At 41.7% G+C, this 21,108-nt stretch overlaps 3 protein-coding genes across 3 annotated transcripts in view; 1 reads left to right on the top strand and 2 right to left on the bottom strand.

The window, feature by feature from the left end:
* The window catches only part of LOC130429044 (protein Smaug homolog 2), a 32,997-nt gene extending 30,255 nt beyond the window's left edge, over positions 1-2,742 (bottom strand). Inside the window, exon 1 of the mRNA XM_056757401.1 lies at positions 2,609-2,742. The gene's annotated coding sequence lies outside the window, so the exon portion shown is untranslated. The remainder of the gene's footprint in view (positions 1-2,608) is intronic.
* Positions 2,743-4,111: 1,369 nt separating this feature from the next.
* gmfg (glia maturation factor, gamma) lies at positions 4,112-6,933 on the top strand. Its single transcript, XM_056757223.1, has 7 exons — positions 4,112-4,209; positions 4,579-4,675; positions 4,758-4,807; positions 6,243-6,292; positions 6,387-6,469; positions 6,560-6,633; positions 6,716-6,933. Exons 1-7 carry the CDS (start codon positions 4,207-4,209, stop codon positions 6,785-6,787), a joined length of 429 nt encoding a protein of 142 aa, XP_056613201.1. The 5' UTR covers positions 4,112-4,206; the 3' UTR covers positions 6,788-6,933.
* A 9,402-nt stretch (positions 6,934-16,335) lies between these two features.
* paf1 (PAF1 homolog, Paf1/RNA polymerase II complex component) lies at positions 16,336-20,467 on the bottom strand. The gene is made up of 14 exons (XM_056756528.1): positions 20,121-20,467; positions 19,883-19,912; positions 19,696-19,788; positions 19,488-19,609; positions 19,283-19,349; positions 19,107-19,208; positions 18,910-19,015; positions 18,760-18,828; positions 18,203-18,306; positions 17,994-18,110; positions 17,777-17,905; positions 17,582-17,687; positions 17,302-17,386; positions 16,336-17,228 (listed from the first exon to the last, which is right to left on the bottom strand). Exons 1-14 carry the CDS (start codon positions 20,165-20,167, stop codon positions 16,939-16,941), a joined length of 1,467 nt encoding a protein of 488 aa, XP_056612506.1. The 5' UTR covers positions 20,168-20,467; the 3' UTR covers positions 16,336-16,938.
* Positions 20,468-21,108: the final 641 nt, after the last annotated feature.

The following is a 21,108-nucleotide window of genomic DNA, read 5'->3' as shown; positions in this document are numbered from 1 at the left end:
CATCTGTGACATCACACGCACGCACGCACACACAAGTCTGATCATCTGTGACATCACAGGCACGCACGCACACACAAGTCTGATCATCTGTGACATCACACGCACGCACGCACACACAAGTCTGATCATCTGTGACATCACACACACAAACACAAACACACGTGTGATCATCTGTGACATCACACACACATCTGATCATCTGTGACATCACACACGTGTGATCATCTGTGACATCACACACGTGTGATCATCTGTGACATCACACACACATCTGATCATCTGTGACATCACACACGTGTGATCATCTGTGACATCACACACACGTCTGATCATCTGTGACATCACACACATGTGATCATCTGTGACATCACACACACACGTTTGATCATCTGTGACTTGACACACACACACACACACACTCACACGTGTGAGCATCTGTGACATCACACACATGTGATCATCTGTGACATCACACACACACGTTTGATCATCTGTGAGTGACTTGACACACACACAGACACACACACACACACACACTCACACTCACACGTGTGAGCATCTGTGACATCACACACACAGGTTTGATCATCTGTGACTTGACACACACGTGTTAGCATCTGTGACATCACACACACACGTTTGATCATCTGTGACTTGACACACACACACACACACTCACACGTGTGAGCATCTGTGACATCACACACACACGTTTGATCATCTGTGACTTGACACACACACACACACACATGTGAGCATCTGTGACATCAAACACACACGTTTGATCATCTTTGACTTGACACACACACACACACACACACACGTTTGATCATCTGTGACTTGACACACACACACACACACACGTGTGAGCATCTGTGACATCACACACACACGTTTGATCATCTGTGACTTGACACACACACACACACACACACACGTTTGATCATCTGTGACTTGACACACACACACACACACGTGTGAGCATCTGTGACATCACACACACACGTTTGATCATCTGTGACTTGACACACACACACGTGTGAGCATCTGTGACATCTCACACACACACGTTTGATCATCTGTGACTTGACACACACACACACACGTTTGATCATCTGTGACTTGACACACACACACACACACACGTTTGATCATCTGTGACTTGACACACACACACACACACACACGTGTGAGCATCTGTGACATCACACACACACGTTTGATCATCTGTGACTTGACACACACACACACACACACACACACGTGTGAGCATCTGTGACATCACACACACACACACACGTGTGAGCATCTGTGACATCACATACACACGTTTGATCATCTGTGACTTGACACACACACACGTGTGAGCATCTGTGACATGACACACACACGTTTGATCATCTGTGACTTGACACACACACACACACGTTTGATCATCTGTGACTTGACACACACACACACACGCGTGAGCATCTGTGACATCACACACACACGTTTGATCATCTGTGACTTGACACACACACACACACACACACACACACACACACACACACGTGTGAGCATCTGTGACATCACATACACACGTTTGATCATCTGTGACTTGACACACACACACGTGTGAGCATCTGTGACATGACACACACACACACACACACACGTGTGAGCATCTGTGACATCACACACACGTGTGAGCATCTGTGACATCACACACACGTGTGAGCATCTGTGACATCACACACACGTGTGAGCATCTGTGACATCACACACACGTGTGAGCATCTGTGACATCACACACACGTGTGAGCATCTGTGACATCACACACACATATGATCATGTGTGGCATCACCCACACACACGTCTGATCACCTGTGACATCACACACATGTCTGATCATGTGTGACATCACAAACACACACACACACACACACGATCATAAGTGATCAATTTTGTCTGGTAGTGGGGTATGTTGAGTCAGTTGAGGGGTGAATTCTGTAAGGTGAGGGGGTTAATTCCGTCAAATGGAGGGGTAAATTGTGTCAGTTGAGGGGTGAATTCTGTCAGGTAGAGGGGTCAATTCTGACAGCTGATGTGAATAATATGTGTGTGAAGCAGCGGTTTATCTATAGCCGATGTTAGCTTTAAAACACTTTTACACAACACTAATCAACACAAGCGATGCAAACCCCCGAATACACACACTGATGTAAATAAAGATGTTAATGTGACAACATTTGTGATTTAATGTTTATAAGTCTCCCGTCAGAGCAGAAATACAATAAAGCTTAAGAGTAAAGCGCGGCTAACAGGCCTGGTGCTAATGCTAATGCTAACAGACGTCTGACTGGAGCATAGAAACGCAAACACACACCAACGACAACACATCATAGCAGCAACAACAACATTAGACTACACGCAGATCATAAGGACACACATCCAAGCACAGACTAACACGCAAACAAGAGAGCTATCAAACACACACACACATACATACATACATACATACATACATACAGACATACACACATACACACACACAGACACACACACAGTGGATCTGTTCAAACACATACTCAATTAACACACACTTGTTCATGCACGTACACTTACTGTTCAACACGCGTGTGAAATGAATGCGTGGAAAGGCGCGGGTCCGACAGACAAGAGTAAGAAAGAGAGAGAGACACGCAGGCCTGAAGATCACTGGAGCTCGAGCTCATCCACTCACTCACTCACTCACTCACTCACTCACTCTCTCTCACTACTGTGTGTGTGTGTGTGTATGTGTGTGTGTGTGCGCGCGCGCTCTCTCTCATCAGAAACAAGTGACATACAAAACCACAATAAACTGCATATTTCAAACAATAAAGGGGATGAGTGGGGTAAGATGAGCCACGTTTTACGTGTGTGGTCCTCAAGATGAAAGAAACGAGATAAACGTGCAATAAAAGTATTTCATCTAATTTCAGATTCTAAATATAAGAACACATCTCTGACACATGGTAAAAAGTGCTCCAGTGGCTTAGTTTGCCCCATGATAGGGGAAAGTTGATCCACGTCAGGGGGCAAGTTGAACCATAGGGAGATGCATTCAACTGAATTTGAAAAAAGACCATGGTTTAAAAGATTTACCTTCTAAAAAAGTGATTAAATCATTATTTTCGCTTACAAATACTAATAGTTGTTTTTTTAAGCAAATAATAACCAAATAAAACTTCACATGTCAATATCTTTCATTTGCATTTCTTAAATAACTTGTTTTGTGAAACACCAGAGTCTAACCTTCCAAACAAAGACTAAGTTTGTTGATCGAAACGAATTTCTGCTCTCACTATGTCTGTTTTTGTAGATTCTTGCCATCATACGGCGCTTTTTAATGCCAAACATGATCAGGTTCATGGAAAATATACAGGTTTAAAAATTAGAAATTGAAGTTAACTTAAGTTAAGTAAAAATATTGTGAGGCAAAACAAACAAAAAATGTCCACAAAAGTTTGCATAAATATTTTTGAGTTGCGAAATCGAACAAAATTAAGTTCATCCAACAAACTACATTGCGTCATTACTTTTTTCTCTTAGATGAAATGTGTTTCTAAATAACACCGACTTAAAAATTGTTGCTTGTTATTGAAATTAATAAGTTGTTGTTCTTAATACTGCTTTAAGCAGAGACACTGGTTGCAAATACACTTTTTTATTTTATATCTCAAATTACAATAAAAGCAGGAGCTGATTCTCTAATTTGAGTAAAACAGCATTTAAGGTATGGGTGTTTTTAACTTTTATAATCTTTTTGTATGAAATTAATTGTTTTAATAGTCTTGATTAAATAAATTTGTGTCATATACATGCATATTTTATATAAAGCCAACATAAAAAAACTCAACAAACATGCAAATAACACATCTTGAGTCCCCAAGATACGCCCAAAGCTACGCTTTTCTGAACAACGGTAACCACAAAACTAACAAATATAACAAACTCTTGAAAACCTTCAAGATAAATAATCACCAAACACAACCAAGTGTTTCTTTTTAATGAAAAATGCATGAAATAATACTAGTAGACACAAAGGTGCCGCCCCGCTCACTATCAGCATCCTGTCACATGACCCACACGCACACGACAAGCCACAGACAGCTGAGATCCATAGACACACACACAGACACACACACACGAGACAGCCACAGACAGCTCAGGCCTGCAGGATGGTAAGACAGTCTCAAGGAAAGTTTTCCTTCATCTTCTCACATCTTTAAATGAGCATCTAGAGAAAGTCTAGTTGTGATGTGGCTCTGGCTTTCATTGAAACAGGAAGTAGAATTACAGCAACAGCATTTCCTCTCCTCTGACACGCTCTTAAAATGCACTTTTTAAACGATATTCTTAAAATTATACAGTATGAAATGTTATTCTTCTCCTTTTTTTGAGATCTTTAAGGTTGTAGTTCAGATGTTTCAGCATGAGACTCCTGGTGATGTTCACCGATCACGTAACAGACGCTTTATCCAAACGAGAGAGAGTGGACGGTTTGTGTTCAGGTGTGAAAGAGTAACTCAACGTCGTTGTTTTCTCTTCAGTCAAGTTCTTTAGTGGTATGTGAGGTGGACGCAAGTCTGCAGGAAAAGCTGAAGAAGTTTCGCTTTCGTAAGGAGACCAACAACGCCGCCATTCTGAGTGAGCGACACAAGATTAGTCCTTTTGAACACATCTGAGCACACGTTTGACTTTTGCTGAATGAAATGTCTTCTGTGTTTAGTGAAGATCGATATGGAGAAGCAGCTGGTGGTCCTGGAGGAAGAGTTTGAGGTCAGTGTCATGTTTATCATGCAATCATAGGAATTAATCACGCGTGTTGTGCTTTAGTTTACTTTGAAAATGTTCCTGTTCATTGAAATCAAATCAAATATTGACCTTCAAATTATAGGAAAAACTTAGCTTCAGGAAAAAAATTATGTTGCCTCAAAGATAAACTGAATTAAGTTTAAAGCAGTAAAATTATAACAATAAACAAAAACTAAAGTAAAGTTAAAATAAAATACAAATTTATTAAGGATGCACCAATAACATTTTACGAGTACGAGTACCGATATTTTTTCTGGTATTCACCGATACCGGTACTTATAACCCATGCCTGTATAATGTAAAATTATGTTCATAAACCAGTATCTTACTGGTAATTTCTTTTCTTTTGTTTTTAGGTCTACTTTAATTTAAGTACTATTTTTAAATTAAGTTAAGAAAATTATAATAAGTAGCACAATTTTATTAGCACATTTACTTCAGTTTGCTAAAGTAAACAATATACTCTGTGGCAAATTATAAAAAATTCAAGGGGGTTAGTATGGTAAAATGTGAGTGTATTATAACTTGTTCAAGTCAACGGGACTATTATTTTGACGGAACACCGCAAAGAGCATTTGTTTAAGTTAACCTGACTTTTATTTTGACGGATCTGTAAATGGTGTTTGTTTATGTGTTCATGTCCTCCTGCAGTGAAACGCTGGCTTTAAAGGTTCACAAGCACAATGCGTTCAGGTTCATACTGGTATCGGTGCATCCCTAAGATTTATTAATCTTATATAGCAACATTAAAAATAAACCAATAAATTATAAAATGACAAAAGCATATATCCCAATTGCTAAAACTTTAACTAAAATATTATTTTAATATTAAAAATATTAATAAAACTAAATAAAACTAAAATCTAAATTAGCTCAGTGGTAGAGCATTGCGTTAACAATGCAAGGTAGTGGGTTTGATCCCAGGGGATTGCAGATGCCTAAGTATAAATGTATAGGATAAAGCAATGTAAGTCGCTTTGGATAAAAGCATCTGCCAAATGCCTAAATGTAAATGTTGTTGTTTGCTCAACCTCTTGTCATGTCAAACATGCATGACTTTCTTTCTTGTGCATAAGATAAAAGAAGATATTTTGAGATGGTCAGCGAACAGCACTGGACCCCACTGACATCTTTTGTATGAACACAAAACCCATGCAAGTGAACGGGGACAAGTCAACAACATTCTTCAAAATATCTTCTTTCGTGTTCACGCAAGAATGAAATATTTTTGTGAACTATCCCTTTTAAAGAGGCAAACAACAACAAAATTCTTCTTTCATAAACTGTTTTTCACCATTTTTAGGCAAATAATGTTGTCAAATAAACACTGTTCTGTCCTCATTACGGTGTGTGCAGCTCTGAAGGTGAAATGTTGACCTCTGTGTTCTGTGTGCTTCAGAATATCACACTGGATGAGATCAGAGAAGAACTTCCAGAGCGTCAACCTCGATATCCTCTCTGACTGTGACATTTATCTAACGCTCTGCTTTCATTTGAGCTCTGTAACCAAAACACCAGTTTGTTTTCCTTAAGTCACGTGCACGTTTATAGTTTACAGCTACAAACTGACCCATGGGGACGGCAGGATCTCGTATCCTCTCTGCTTCATCTTCTCCAGTCCTGTGGGTGAGTGAAACTTCATCATCTGACGTGACGTGTGTGTCGTTCACGGTCATCATGATGGTTCGGGGTGTTTGTGTGTTTCTCCTGTGACAGGCTGTAAACCCGAGCAGCAGATGATGTACGCGGGCAGTAAGAACCGTCTGGTGCAGTCTGCTGATCTCACGAAGGTCAACAAAACCTTCATATCTCAATCTCTGACGAACCAAACAACGTGTTTTGTTTCTCTCATCCGTGTGTCTCTTATTTTAGATTTTTGAGGTTCGTAATCCAGATGACTTGACTGAGGATTGGCTGAAGGAGAAACTTTCATTTTTTCGCTGAAATGTGACCGGCAACGTTCTGATTTCTGATCAGACACTCTTTATAATTGAAATTGTTGAAAATGTTTTATTCTTTTTAAAGCTATTGAATCAACGTTTTGTCTGAACAATACTTCCATTATCAGAATAAACAAATGTGTTATCGAATGATGGGCAGAGTCAGCATTTCTATCCTATTAGTGAAGTGAAAAGTAAAGTGACCTATTAGTCAGATACGGTGACCCATACCCTAAATGTGACCTCTGCTTTTAACCCATCCAGAATAGTGAACACAGCAAGTCGCGAACACATGTACACCTGGAGCGGTGGGCAGCTATCACTGCAGCGCCCGGGGAAAAACATCAAACATCCAACATTTATTTGTTTAGTAAATGTGCTTCGTTTCATCACAACCACAAAATCATTTCATTTTTTAATACATGTTGTTTAAATCTCATTTTGAGAGTCGTTTTGACAATTCAGAGACACCTTTCAAACGAAAAAACGCATACGAAAATTTAAGTACCATGTGATTTTTAAGGTCCTACTTTGGTTTATGGAATGTCCAGCAACAAATGTATGTATTTATATAAAAACACTATTATTTCGTAATACTAGGCACTAATTCTTACCTTACTTCTTGACTCTCAAATGATTCGTTCCGCGATTCATCTATCTAATCCCCTCGTTTCCGCTAGCCTAGTCTGATGTGAGTGGTCAGATGATCTAGTCTGATGTGAGTGGTCAGATGATCTAGTCTTCTGTGATTGGTCAGATGATCTAGTATGATGTGAGTGGTCAGATGATGTAGTCTGATGTGAGTGGTCAGATGATCTAGTCTGATGTGAGTGGTCAGATGATCTAGTCTGATGTGAGTGGTCAGATGATCTAGTCTGATGTGAGTGGTCAGATGATCTAGTCTGATGTGATTGGTCAGATGATCTAGTCTGATGTGAGTGGTCAGATGATCTAGTCTGCTGTGATTGGTCAGATGATCTAGTATGATGTGAGTGGTCAGATGATGTAGTCTGATGTGAGTGGTCAGATGATCTAGTCTGCTGTGATTGGTCAGATGATCTAGTCTGATGTGAGTGGTCAGATGATGTAGTCTGATGTGAGTGGTCAGATGATCTAGTCTGCTGTGATTGGTCAGATGATCTAGTATGATGTGAGTGGTCAGATGATCTAGTCTGATGTGAGTGGTCAGATGATCTAGTCTGCTGTGATTGGTCAGATGATCTAGTATGATGTGAGTGGTCAGATGATCTAGTCTGATGTGAGTGGTCAGATGATCTAGTCTGATGTGATTGGTCAGATGATCTAGTCTGATGTGAGTGGTCAGACGATCTAGTCTGATGTGATTGGTCAGATGATCTAGTCTGATGTGACTGGTCAGATGATATAGTCTGCTGTGATTGGTCAGATGATGTAGTCTGATGTGAGTGGTCAGATGATCTAGTCTGATGTGATTGGTCAGATGATCTAGTCTGCTGTGATTGGTCAGATGATCTAGTATGATGTGAGTGGTCAGATGATCTAGTCTGATGTGAGTGGTCAGATGATCTAGTCTGCTGTGATTGGTCAAATGATCTAGCCTGATGTGATTGGTCAGATGATCTAGTCTGATGTGATTGGTCAGATGATGTAGTCTGATGTGAGTGGTCAGATGATCTAGTCTGATGTGATTGGTCAGATGATCTAGTCTGATGTGAGTGGTCAGATGATCTAGTAGGATGTGAGTGGTCAGATGATCTAGTCTGATGTGATTGGTCAGATGATCTAGTCTGATGTGAGTGGTCAGATGATCTAGTAGGATGTGAGTGGTCAGATGATCTAGTCTGATGTGAGTGGTCAGATGATCTAGTCTGATGTGAGTGGTCAGATGATCTAGTCTGATGTGAGTGGTCAGATGATCTAGACTGCTGTGATTGGTCAGATGATCTAGTCTGATGTGAGTGGTCAGATGAAATAGTCTGATGTGAGTGGTCAGATGATCTAGTCTGCTGTGATTGATCAGATGATCTAGTCTTATGTGAGTGGTCAGATGATATAGTCTGATGTGAGTGGTCAGATGATCTAGTCTGATGTGATTGGTCAGATGATGTAGTGGTCAGATGATCTAGTCTGATGTGATTGGTCAGATGACCTAGTCTGATGTGATTGGTCAGATGATCTAGTCTGATGTGATTGGTCAGATGATGTAGTGGTCAGATGATCTAGTCTGATGTGATTGGTCAGATGGTCTAGTCTGATGTGATTGGTCAGATGATCTAGTCTGATGTGATTGGTCAGATGATCTAGTCTGATGTGAGTGGTCAGATGATCTAGTCTGATGTGATTGGTCAGATGATGTAGTGGTCAGATGATCTAGTCTGATGTGATTGGTCAGATGGTCTAGTCTGATGTGATTGGTCAGATGATCTAGTCTGATGTGATTGGTCAGATGATGTAGTGGTCAGATGATCTAGTCTGATGTGATTGGTCAGATGGTCTAGTCTGATGTGATTGGTCAGATGATCTAGTCTGATGTGATTGGTCAGATGATCTAGTCTGATGTGAGTGGTCAGATGATCTAGTCTGATGTGAGTGGTCAGATGATATAGTCTGATGTGAGTGGTCAGATGATCTAGTCTGATGTGAGTGGTCAGATGATCTAGTCTGATGTGAGTGGTCAGATGGTCTAGTCTGATGTGAGTGGTCAGATGATCTAGTCTGCTGTGATTGGTCAGATGATCTGGTCTGATTGGTCAGATGGTCTAGTCTGATGTGAGTGGTCAGATGATCTAGTCTGCTGTAATTGGTCCGATGATCTAGTCTGATTGGTCAGATGATCTAGTATGATGTGAGTGGTCAGATGATCTAGTCTGCTGTGATTGGTCAAATGATCTAGTCTGATGTGATTGGTCAGATGATCTAGTCTGATGTGATTGGTCAGATGATGTAGTCTGATGTGAGTGGTCAGATGATCTAGTCTGATGTGATTGGTCAGATGATCTAGTCTGATGTGAGTGGTCAGATGATCTAGTAGGATGTGAGTGGTCAGATGATCTAGTCTGATGTGATTGGTCAGATGATCTAGTCTGATGTGAGTGGTCAGATGATCTAGTAGGATGTGAGTGGTCAGATGATCTAGTCTGATGTGAGTGGTCAGATGATCTAGTCTGATGTGAGTGGTCAGATGATCTAGTCTGATGTGAGTGGTCAGATGATCTAGACTGCTGTGATTGGTCAGATGATCTAGTCTGATGTGAGTGGTCAGATGAAATAGTCTGATGTGAGTGGTCAGATGATCTAGTCTGCTGTGATTGATCAGATGATCTAGTCTGATGTGAGTGGTCAGATGATATAGTCTGATGTGAGTGGTCAGATGATCTAGTCTGATGTGATTGGTCAGATGATGTAGTGGTCAGATGATCTAGTCTGATGTGATTGGTCAGATGACCTAGTCTGATGTGATTGGTCAGATGATCTAGTCTGATGTGATTGGTCAGATGATGTAGTGGTCAGATGATCTAGTCTGATGTGATTGGTCAGATGGTCTAGTCTGATGTGATTGGTCAGATGATCTAGTCTGATGTGATTGGTCAGATGATCTAGTCTGATGTGAGTGGTCAGATGATCTAGTCTGATGTGATTGGTCAGATGATGTAGTGGTCAGATGATCTAGTCTGATGTGATTGGTCAGATGGTCCAGTCTGATGTGATTGGTCAGATGATCTAGTCTGATGTGATTGGTCAGATGATGTAGTGGTCAGATGATCTAGTCTGATGTGATTGGTCAGATGATGTAGTGGTCAGATGATCTAGTCTGATGTGATTGGTCAGATGGTCTAGTCTGATGTGATTGGTCAGATGATCTAGTCTGATGTGATTGGTCAGATGATCTAGTCTGATGTGAGTGGTCAGATGATCTAGTCTGATGTGATTGGTCAGATGATGTAGTGGTCAGATGATCTAGTCTGATGTGATTGGTCAGATGGTCTAGTCTGATGTGATTGGTCAGATGATCTAGACTGCTGTGATTGGTCAGATGATCTAGTCTGATGTGAGTGGTCAGATGAAATAGTCTGATGTGAGTGGTCAGATGATCTAGTCTGCTGTGATTGATCAGATGATCTAGTCTGATGTGAGTGGTCAGATGATATAGTCTGATGTGAGTGGTCAGATGATCTAGTCTGATGTGATTGGTCAGATGATGTAGTGGTCAGATGATCTAGTCTGATGTGATTGGTCAGATGACCTAATCTGATGTGATTGGTCAGATGATCTAGTCTGATGTGATTGGTCAGATGATGTAGTGGTCAGATGATCTAGTCTGATGTGATTGGTCAGATGGTCTAGTCTGATGTGATTGGTCAGATGATCTAGTCTGATGTGATTGGTCAGATGATCTAGTCTGATGTGAGTGGTCAGATGATCTAGTCTGATGTGATTGGTCAGATGATGTAGTGGTCAGATGATCTAGTCTGATGTGATTGGTCAGATGGTCTAGTCTGATGTGATTGGTCAGATGATCTAGTCTGATGTGATTGGTCAGATGATGTAGTGGTCAGATGATCTAGTCTGATGTGATTGGTCAGATGGTCTAGTCTGATGTGATTGGTCAGATGATCTAGTCTGATGTGATTGGTCAGATGATCTAGTCTGATGTGAGTGGTCAGATGATCTAGTCTGATGTGATTGGTCAGATGATGTGAGTGGTCAGATGATCTAGTCTGATGTGAGTGGTCAGATGATCTAGTCTGATGTGATTGGTCAGATGATCTAGTCTGATGTGATTGGTCAGATGGTCTAGTCTGATGTGATTGGTCAGATGATCTAGTCTGATGTGATTGGTCAGATGATCTAGTCTGATGTGAGTGGTCAGATGATCTAGTCTGATGTGATTGGTCAGATGATGTAGTGGTCAGATGATCTAGTCTGATGTGATTGGTCAGATGGTCTAGTCTGATGTGATTGGTCAGATGATCTAGTCTGATGTGATTGGTCAGATGATGTAGTGGTCAGATGATCTAGTCTGATGTGATTGGTCAGATGGTCTAGTCTGATGTGATTGGTCAGATGATCTAGTCTGATGTGATTGGTCAGATGATCTAGTCTGATGTGAGTGGTCAGATGATCTAGTCTGATGTGAGTGGTCAGATGATATAGTCTGATGTGAGTGGTCAGATGATCTAGTCTGATGTGAGTGGTCAGATGATCTAGTCTGATGTGAGTGGTCAGATGATCTAGTCTGCTGTGATTGGTCAGATGGTCTAGTCTGATGTGAGTGGTCAGATGATCTAGTCTGCTGTGATTGGTCAGATGATCTGGTCTGATTGGTCAGATGGTCTAGTCTGATGTGAGTGGTCAGATGATCTAGTCTGCTGTGATTGGTCAGATGATCTAGTCTGATTGGTCAGATGATCTAGTATGATGTGAGTGGTCAGATGATCTAGTCTGATGTGAGTGGTCAGATGATCTAGTCTGCTGTGATTGGTCAAATGATCTAGTCTGATGTGATTGGTCAGATGATCTAGTCTGATGTGATTGGTCAGATGATGTAGTCTGATGTGAGTGGTCAGATGATCTAGTCTGATGTGATTGGTCAGATGATCTAGTCTGATGTGAGTGGTCAGATGATCTAGTAGGATGTGAGTGGTCAGATGATCTAGTCTGATGTGATTGGTCAGATGATCTAGTCTGATGTGAGTGGTCAGATGATCTAGTAGGATGTGAGTGGTCAGATGATCTAGTCTGATGTGAGTGGTCAGATGATCTAGTCTGATGTGAGTGGTCAGATGATCTAGTCTGATGTGAGTGGTCAGATGATCTAGACTGCTGTGATTGGTCAGATGATCTAGTCTGATGTGAGTGGTCAGATGAAATAGTCTGATGTGAGTGGTCAGATGATCTAGTCTGCTGTGATTGATCAGATGATCTAGTCTGATGTGAGTGGTCAGATGATATAGTCTGATGTGAGTGGTCAGATGATCTAGTCTGATGTGATTGGTCAGATGATGTAGTGGTCAGATGATCTAGTCTGATGTGATTGGTCAGATGACCTAGTCTGATGTGATTGGTCAGATGATCTAGTCTGATGTGATTGGTCAGATGATGTAGTGGTCAGATGATCTAGTCTGATGTGATTGGTCAGATGGTCTAGTCTGATGTGATTGGTCAGATGATCTAGTCTGATGTGATTGGTCAGATGATCTAGTCTGATGTGAGTGGTCAGATGATCTAGTCTGATGTGATTGGTCAGATGATGTAGTGGTCAGATGATCTAGTCTGATGTGATTGGTCAGATGGTCTAGTCTGATGTGATTGGTCAGATGATCTAGTCTGATGTGATTGGTCAGATGATGTAGTGGTCAGATGATCTAGTCTGATGTGATTGGTCAGATGGTCTAGTCTGATGTGATTGGTCAGATGATCTAGTCTGATGTGATTGGTCAGATGATCTAGTCTGATGTGAGTGGTCAGATGATCTAGTCTGATGTGAGTGGTCAGATGATATAGTCTGATGTGAGTGGTCAGATGATCTAGTCTGATGTGAGTGGTCAGATGATCTAGTCTGATGTGAGTGGTCAGATGATCTAGTCTGCTGTGATTGGTCAGATGGTCTAGTCTGATGTGAGTGGTCAGATGATCTGGTCTGATTGGTCAGATGGTCTAGTCTGATGTGAGTGGTCAGATGATCTAGTCTGCTGTGATTGGTCAGATGATCTAGTCTGATTGGTCAGATGGTCTAGTCTGATGTGATTGGTCAGATGATCTAGTCTGCTGTGATTGGTCAGATGATATAGTCTGATGTGAGTGGTCAGATGATATAGTCTGATGTGAGTGGTCAGATGATGTAGTCTGATGTGAGTGGTCAGATGATATAGTCTGATGTGAGTGGTCAGATGATCTAGTCTGCTGTGATTGGTCAGATGATCTGGTCTGATTGGTCAGATGGTCTAGTCTGATGTGAGTGGTCAGATGATCTAGTCTGCTGTGATTGGTCAGATGATCTAGTCTGATTGGTCAGATGATCTAGTATGATGTGAGTGGTCAGATGATCTAGTCTGATGTGAGTGGTCAGATGATCTAGTCTGCTGTGATTGGTCAAATGATCTAGTCTGATGTGATTGGTCAGATGATCTAGTCTGATGTGATTGGTCAGATGATGTAGTCTGATGTGAGTGGTCAGATGATCTAGTCTGATGTGATTGGTCAGATGATCTAGTCTGATGTGAGTGGTCAGATGATCTAGTAGGATGTGAGTGGTCAGATGATCTAGTCTGATGTGATTGGTCAGATGATCTAGTCTGATGTGAGTGGTCAGATGATCTAGTAGGATGTGAGTGGTCAGATGATCTAGTCTGATGTGAGTGGTCAGATGATCTAGTCTGATGTGAGTGGTCAGATGATCTAGTCTGATGTGAGTGGTCAGATGATCTAGACTGCTGTGATTGGTCAGATGATCTAGTCTGATGTGAGTGGTCAGATGAAATAGTCTGATGTGAGTGGTCAGATGATCTAGTCTGCTGTGATTGATCAGATGATCTAGTCTGATGTGAGTGGTCAGATGATATAGTCTGATGTGAGTGGTCAGATGATCTAGTCTGATGTGATTGGTCAGATGATGTAGTGGTCAGATGATCTAGTCTGATGTGATTGGTCAGATGACCTAGTCTGATGTGATTGGTCAGATGATCTAGTCTGATGTGATTGGTCAGATGATGTAGTGGTCAGATGATCTAGTCTGATGTGATTGGTCAGATGATCTAGTCTGATGTGATTGGTCAGATGATGTAGTGGTCAGATGATCTAGTCTGCTGTGATTGGTCAGATGATCTAGTCTGATGTGAGTGGTCAGATGGTCTAGTCTGATGTGATTGGTCAGATGATCTAGTCTGATGTGATTGGTCAGATGATCTAGTCTGATGTGAGTGGTCAGATGATCTAGTCTGATGTGATTGGTCAGATGATGTAGTGGTCAGATGATCTAGTCTGATGTGATTGGTCAGATGGTCTAGTCTGATGTGATTGGTCAGATGATCTAGTCTGATGTGATTGGTCAGATGATGTAGTGGTCAGATGATCTAGTCTGATGTGATTGGTCAGATGGTCTAGTCTGATGTGATTGGTCAGATGATCTAGTCTGATGTGATTGGTCAGATGATCTAGTCTGATGTGAGTGGTCAGATGATCTAGTCTGATGTGAGTGGTCAGATGATATAGTCTGATGTGAGTGGTCAGATGATCTAGTCTGATGTGAGTGGTCAGATGATCTAGTCTGATGTGAGTGGTCAGATGATCTAGTCTGCTGTGATTGGTCAGATGGTCTAGTCTGATGTGAGTGGTCAGATGATCTGGTCTGATTGGTCAGATGGTCTAGTCTGATGTGAGTGGTCAGATGATCTAGTCTGCTGTGATTGGTCAGATGATCTAGTCTGATTGGTCAGATGGTCTAGTCTGATGTGATTGGTCAGATGATCTAGTCTGCTGTGATTGGTCAGATGATATAGTCTGATGTGAGTGGTCAGATGATATAGTCTGATGTGAGTGGTCAGATGATGTAGTCTGATGTGAGTGGTCAGATGATATAGTCTGATGTGAGTGGTCAGATGATCTAGTCTGATGTGAGTGGTCAGATGATCTAGTCTGATGTGAGTGGTCAGATGATCTAGTCTGCTGTGATTGGTCAGATGATCTAGTCTGATTGGTCAGATGGTCTAGTCTGATGTGATTGGTCAGATGATCTAGTCTGCTGTGATTGGTCAGATGATATAGTCTGATGTGAGTGGTCAGATGATCTAGTCTGATGTGAGTGGTCAGATGATCTAGTCTGATGTGAGTGGTCAGATGATATAGTCTGATGTGAGTGGTCAGATGATCTAGTCTGATGTGAGTGGTCAGATGATCTAGTCTGATGTGAGTGGTCAGATGATCTAGTCTGCTGTGATTGGTCAGATGGTCTAGTCTGATGTGAGTGGTCAGATGATCTGGTCTGATTGGTAAGATGGTCTAGTCTGATGTGAGTGGTCAGATGATCTAGTCTGCTGTGATTGGTCAGATGATCTAGTCTGATTGGTCAGATGGTCTAGTCTGATGTGATTGGTCAGATGATCTAGTCTGCTGTGATTGGTCAGATGATATAGTCTGATGTGAGTGGTCAGATGGTCTAGTCTGATGTGAGTGGTCAGATGATCTGGTCTGATTGGTCAGATGGTCTAGTCTGATGTGAGTGGTCAGATGATCTAGTCTGATGTGATTGGTCTGCCGCGAATGAGACGCACAAGCTACAGTGTTTGGGGGAGAAGAGTGAAGTTTTGGCGGGCAGTCCTAGCAAAACATAAGCGGGGACTATATGTAGTGACGTACATCCGCCGCGGTTCACGAATCGGACTAGAGACGACTCGTTTGCGTGATTCAGAGTTGATTCTCTTTTTACCAAGCCTATAATTTTGTTATTCATTCACCTTCGGATTTACAACTTGGCAGACTGCTTACTTCCAAACACAACAACATTACACACCGCATGAAATGTTAATCTCAAGATCTCATGTTATACTCTTTAAAGGCTTCATTTAAAATACAAACTCGGTTTTAACAAAATCCTTGTTTATTTACAATGCGTATACAGTTACACTTATGTATGAAAACAACCGGCACATCAAAATCTGAAGTATAACTTCATTCAAACACCCTCTCTCACTTCAATTCTTATACAGTTTCATTTTTCGTATTCAGACGAAATCCATCCAGATTTCACCCTAAACCTTAACGAAACCTTTTTTTTGTGAACAGTTGTATTTATTTATTTTTATGATTTAAATAGTACATCATGGTAGTTTTGTAGCAGTTTAAGCTTTATGTATTGACATACACCATATGCAGATTGCTTTCATTATATTGCATTACAGTAATGGGGAGCATTCTTTATCCTCAAGCAAAATGTAATTATGATCCTTTAAATGTTTAGGGTGAACAGTGACCTGGACGTGTTCTAATGTAATATGCCTGCACAACACTAAAACAACACAGAGTGATGTGTTGAAGACTAAAAAAGAACCCAATCAGAACAAAAATAGATTTCATCTAGACGGAGAAACAAAGTATCTGAGAAGAACCGAGAGATGTTCGTTCAGCTTATAATAAAGAGAGAGAGAGGCAGGGAGGGGCCGTGTGTGATGTGTCAGGCTTTCATTCGCTGTCGCTGGCGTCGCTGGATTCTGACGCTCCCTCACTGCCGCTCTGCTTCTCGCTGCTGGTGTTGCTTCTCGCTCGCCTGTCACCATCATTATCATCATCATCCTCACTGTCAATATCACTGCCGAAGATCTCCTCTTCATCACGCGCCTGCCGGTCCTCACCGCTCTCGCTGCTGCTGGCCTTCTTCTCAGGAAGATCCTCTTCTGCCGGCCGTTCCTCCTCCTCACGCTCGGACTCGCTCTCAGAGTTCTCGGATTCGCTCGCTTTCTCTCTCTCCTCACCTGAACACACACACATTAATGACACATGCTAAGAACACATTCATGACACGCACACATGTGATGATGATGTTACCAGAGTCCGGCATGTCTCTGTCTATGTTGAGCTCCTCTTCTTCATCCTCTGGCTCGTGATTCTCCAGCTGAGCCTTGCGGGCCTCCTGCGCACACACACACACATCAGGTTGTGTTAACATACGGATTCTCATTGTTTATATGACCCTAAATTCAACCGGTTTATTCAAGAAAACAACTAAATGATGAAACACTCTACATGAGACGAAAATCAAACCATGTACACATCAATACAACAAACCTTAATTTCAAAAACTACACAACAAAAATTGTGTACTGACCTGAGCTTCCAGCTCTTTGTCGTTCATGTCTCTGTGTTTACACACCAGCACAGCGTTTGTGGATGACTGAGCTCCGGCCTTCGCACGACGCTTGCTCAGACGCACCCTAACACACACACACACACACACACACGGTCACTAAAGCTCTCTATAACACGGCAGAGATTTGCATTTGTGGGCGGAGTCAGTGCTTACCTGGTCTCCAGCTCATTATAATAAACTCCATCTCCGTCTCTGAAGATAAAGAAGTAATTCTCCTCGTAACCTTTACTGGCTTTGTTCTTCACGTTCCAGTTGTACTCACGAGCGATCTTGTAATCGTACCTGCACGCGCACACACACACACACACACACATTACAGATAACCGTTTGTGAGATTGTGAGTGTGTTCCTGTGTGTTTGTGTATCTTACACTTCATCAGGCATGAATTCCACATCTTCATCTACGTCTCTCTTGCGTTTGCGCATCGTCTCTTCGTTGGGCAGAAAGTACGCCACAAACTGGTTCCCTTCTTCATCCATCATACCCCTGTGCACACACAACACATGACCACATGTTCATGACACGCATTCATCTCTGCATTCACACAAACATCTGTTCTCACAGATCACCTCACACACCTGATCATGGCCTGTGACATCATATCCACTCCTGCAGGTGCAGACACATCTTTAGGTGCTGGGTCTGAATCAAAGATGACTTGAGCACATGGATTAATCCACATCTGTGAATCAACAGACAGACAGACAGAGAGAGAGAGACATGTGAACACAGTGTGTGAGTGAGAGAGAGAGAGAGAGAGAGAGACATGTGAACACCGTGTGTGAGTGAGAGAGAGAGAGAGAGAGAGAGAGAGAGAGAGAGAGACATGTGAACACAGTGTGTGAGTGAGAGAGAGAGAGAGAGAGAGAGAGAGACATGTGAAACACAGTGTGTGAGTGAGAGAGAGAGAGAGAGAGAGAGAGAGACATGTGAACACAGTGTGTGAGTGAGAGAGAGAGAGAGAGAGAGAGAGACATGTGAACACAGTGTGTGTATGAGAGAGAGAGATGAGTGTGTGTTCTGCTCTCTGTGCACTATAATTGTATTGTAGTATTGTGTGATATGGTAATATTTTGGCTCTTACGATGACATGTGTGTTTATTTGTGTGTGTGTGGATGTGTGCGTGTGTTTAACCTTAAAGTCTGGGAAGGCGGGCAGCACCTCCACAGGTGTGACTCTTGGTTTGCTGTAATGTTGAGTAATCTAAAAGATTCAAATGAAGAAATGAGTGTGGAAGCATGTGATCAGACGTGTGATATCAGACAGAATCAGATTACTGCTGACCGACTTCTGTGCGTCCTCAAACGTCTTCTCAATGGCTGCGATCTGACTGTCTCTGTCTTTATAGATCTCCTCCTCTGTGAACTGCTGTTTCACTGACACACCGATCCTACAAACAAACACACACACACACACATGTCAGGTGATAAAACAATCATTGGAGGTGTCAGTGCGACAGGTTTCTGCTGTGTCTCACTCACTTGACTTCCACCTTATCATTGGAGATGCCGTATCTGTTGAACTCTGTGGAAATGTACTCCGTCTTTCTCATCCATGGTACCACCTTCGCATGCTGCTGCGACCTACACACACACACACCTGTGTCAGCACTACAGGTTAAAGGTAAGAGGTCCAAGAAAAAGAATCTCTTTAGTACCTCTTTGAGCTGGAGGGAGCCTGAATGTCTTCTTCCAACAGTTTCTCATCAGCAATGTCCAACAAGACTGAAGACAAACACACACACCTACGATGAGTTACAGTCAACTGGACACACACTGCGAGGAGTGTGTGTTTGTGAGTGTGTGTTAGGCTGAATAAGAGTCATTCCTTGCTTGATATTATATGTGTGTGTGGTTTCTTACTGCTGGGGTCTATGCGGTATGTATCAGGATTAATAAGATCGATAGTGACGCCTAGGTCCGGTTCAGTCAGCAGCTCGTGTTTGTGTTGTTTCTCTAGTGAAGTGGCTTTGTACTGCACAAACCTGCAACACAACAGCACAAATATCTCAAGAGCTCTAACAGCGGTGTGGATAAAGACACAAACATCAGACTGATCTCACATCAGTACCTGTGCTGGTCAAACGGGTAGGTGATGAACTTCGGGTCAAAGGGGATATCAGGAAGACTATTTCCATATTTCACTCGGCACACAACACCAGACCTGCAAAACACACACACGAGAGTTTATTATACACACACATATATATATATATATATACACACAGACACACAGATTTTGTGTGAATATTTTCTACCTCTCTGGGACACTCCTGTGTGATGAACTCCTGCAAAAAACATACACAAAACACACTCATTAAACACTACACACACGTGACACATGAGCACAATACTTCAACATCAGCAAGTTTAAACCTCATTCAATGATAAAACCAGTCAATCACTGATATGTTGTATTGACATGCGAGCAATTTATGTGTTGAATGTGTCATATGTGATTTGCAGCTAATGTTATTCATGCGTTGACGTTCTCACCGGTGCGCGTTGTCGCGCTGCGATTGCGTCTGTATCGTGGGAGCCATGGAGAAATAAACGCGTCTCTGCGCAGAAAATGAAGTTTAAAGAGCGACCGGAAAGAAAATTAATAGTTTTTAAGACCTCCAGCAAGTGTAGAGAAAAACCAAGTGCAGCCCGTACAGGACATTCACTACAGGACCCCGCGCGCAGCTGCCTAGAGCGCTGCCTGATTCAAACACGCAACGCGTTCACCGAACACAAACAATGATTTTGTGGTTAATACGAACTATGTTTTTCGGTACGAAAAAATAAGACTTTTTCTTTTGAAATAAAGAAGTTAAATCAATGAATACATGAGGTGATTTGTTGGATTGATGTGAACCGTCAACGGCGCCGCCATTTTGGACCGGGCAAGCTGTCCTGTAATGCGTTTACGTCTATAATCCTATTTCAATAGTTCACGATCTCCACGGAGTTTTGTCTCCAACTACTCATATAATCTCGATATACTTGACCGCTCTATTAGGCGTCGCTATTTCCTCATGAGGAGTTATGAGAACATAAATCATAATGAGACTGTGTTTATGAAGATACTGCTGGTAGGATTTGGACATGAATGGCCAGCAGAACTCTCATCAGACCTCAAATGAGGAGGCTTATCAACATAACATGTATTAAGAAACACTCATTGCAAAACAGACTGCTTTATTTTTATTTTCTTGAAAAATGACAAAATAGAAATAAGATTAAGAGAAAGAAAACCTTGTCAATCCTGAAATATAAATGTGTGACAGTCATGTGAGCATTTGACTCCTATAAACATGTGAAATCATGTAAAGATATATACTATGATCATATCTATATCTTATCAATCAAACATTCCATTGTGTTGCTTCAATAAACTGCAAATAGGGTTTGTGTTTTAAAACAAAACTAGTTTCATGATAAAGAACACACATTTTACACGTTGCTGATTAATGTATAATTTTACTTTCTTTCAAAAACA

This window comes from Triplophysa dalaica, chromosome 9, assembly GCF_015846415.1.
Source record: "Triplophysa dalaica isolate WHDGS20190420 chromosome 9, ASM1584641v1, whole genome shotgun sequence".
NCBI lineage: Eukaryota > Metazoa > Chordata > Actinopteri > Cypriniformes > Nemacheilidae > Triplophysa > Triplophysa dalaica.
The sequence above is the reverse complement of the archived record's forward strand: the minus strand, read 5'-3'. Positions and strand labels throughout refer to the sequence as shown.

Excerpts from the sequence above, each read along its gene's own strand:
- gmfg (XM_056757223.1), top strand. Across the intron at positions 4,808-6,242 it reads TCCTGGAGGAAGAGTTTGAG|AATATCACACTGGATGAGAT; the intron begins GTCAGTGTCATG and ends TGTGTGCTTCAG. Across the intron at positions 6,293-6,386 it reads CTTCCAGAGCGTCAACCTCG|GTTTATAGTTTACAGCTACA; the intron begins ATATCCTCTCTG and ends AGTCACGTGCAC.
- paf1 (XM_056756528.1), bottom strand. The coding sequence starts at position 20,167 with ATGGCTCCCACGATACAGACGCAATCGCAGCGCGACAACGCGCACCG. Across the intron at positions 19,610-19,695 it reads TACCCGTTTGACCAGCACAG|GTTTGTGCAGTACAAAGCCA; the intron begins GTACTGATGTGA and ends GTTGTGTTGCAG. Across the intron at positions 17,906-17,993 it reads GAATTCATGCCTGATGAAGT|GTACGATTACAAGATCGCTC; the intron begins GTAAGATACACA and ends GTGCGCGTGCAG.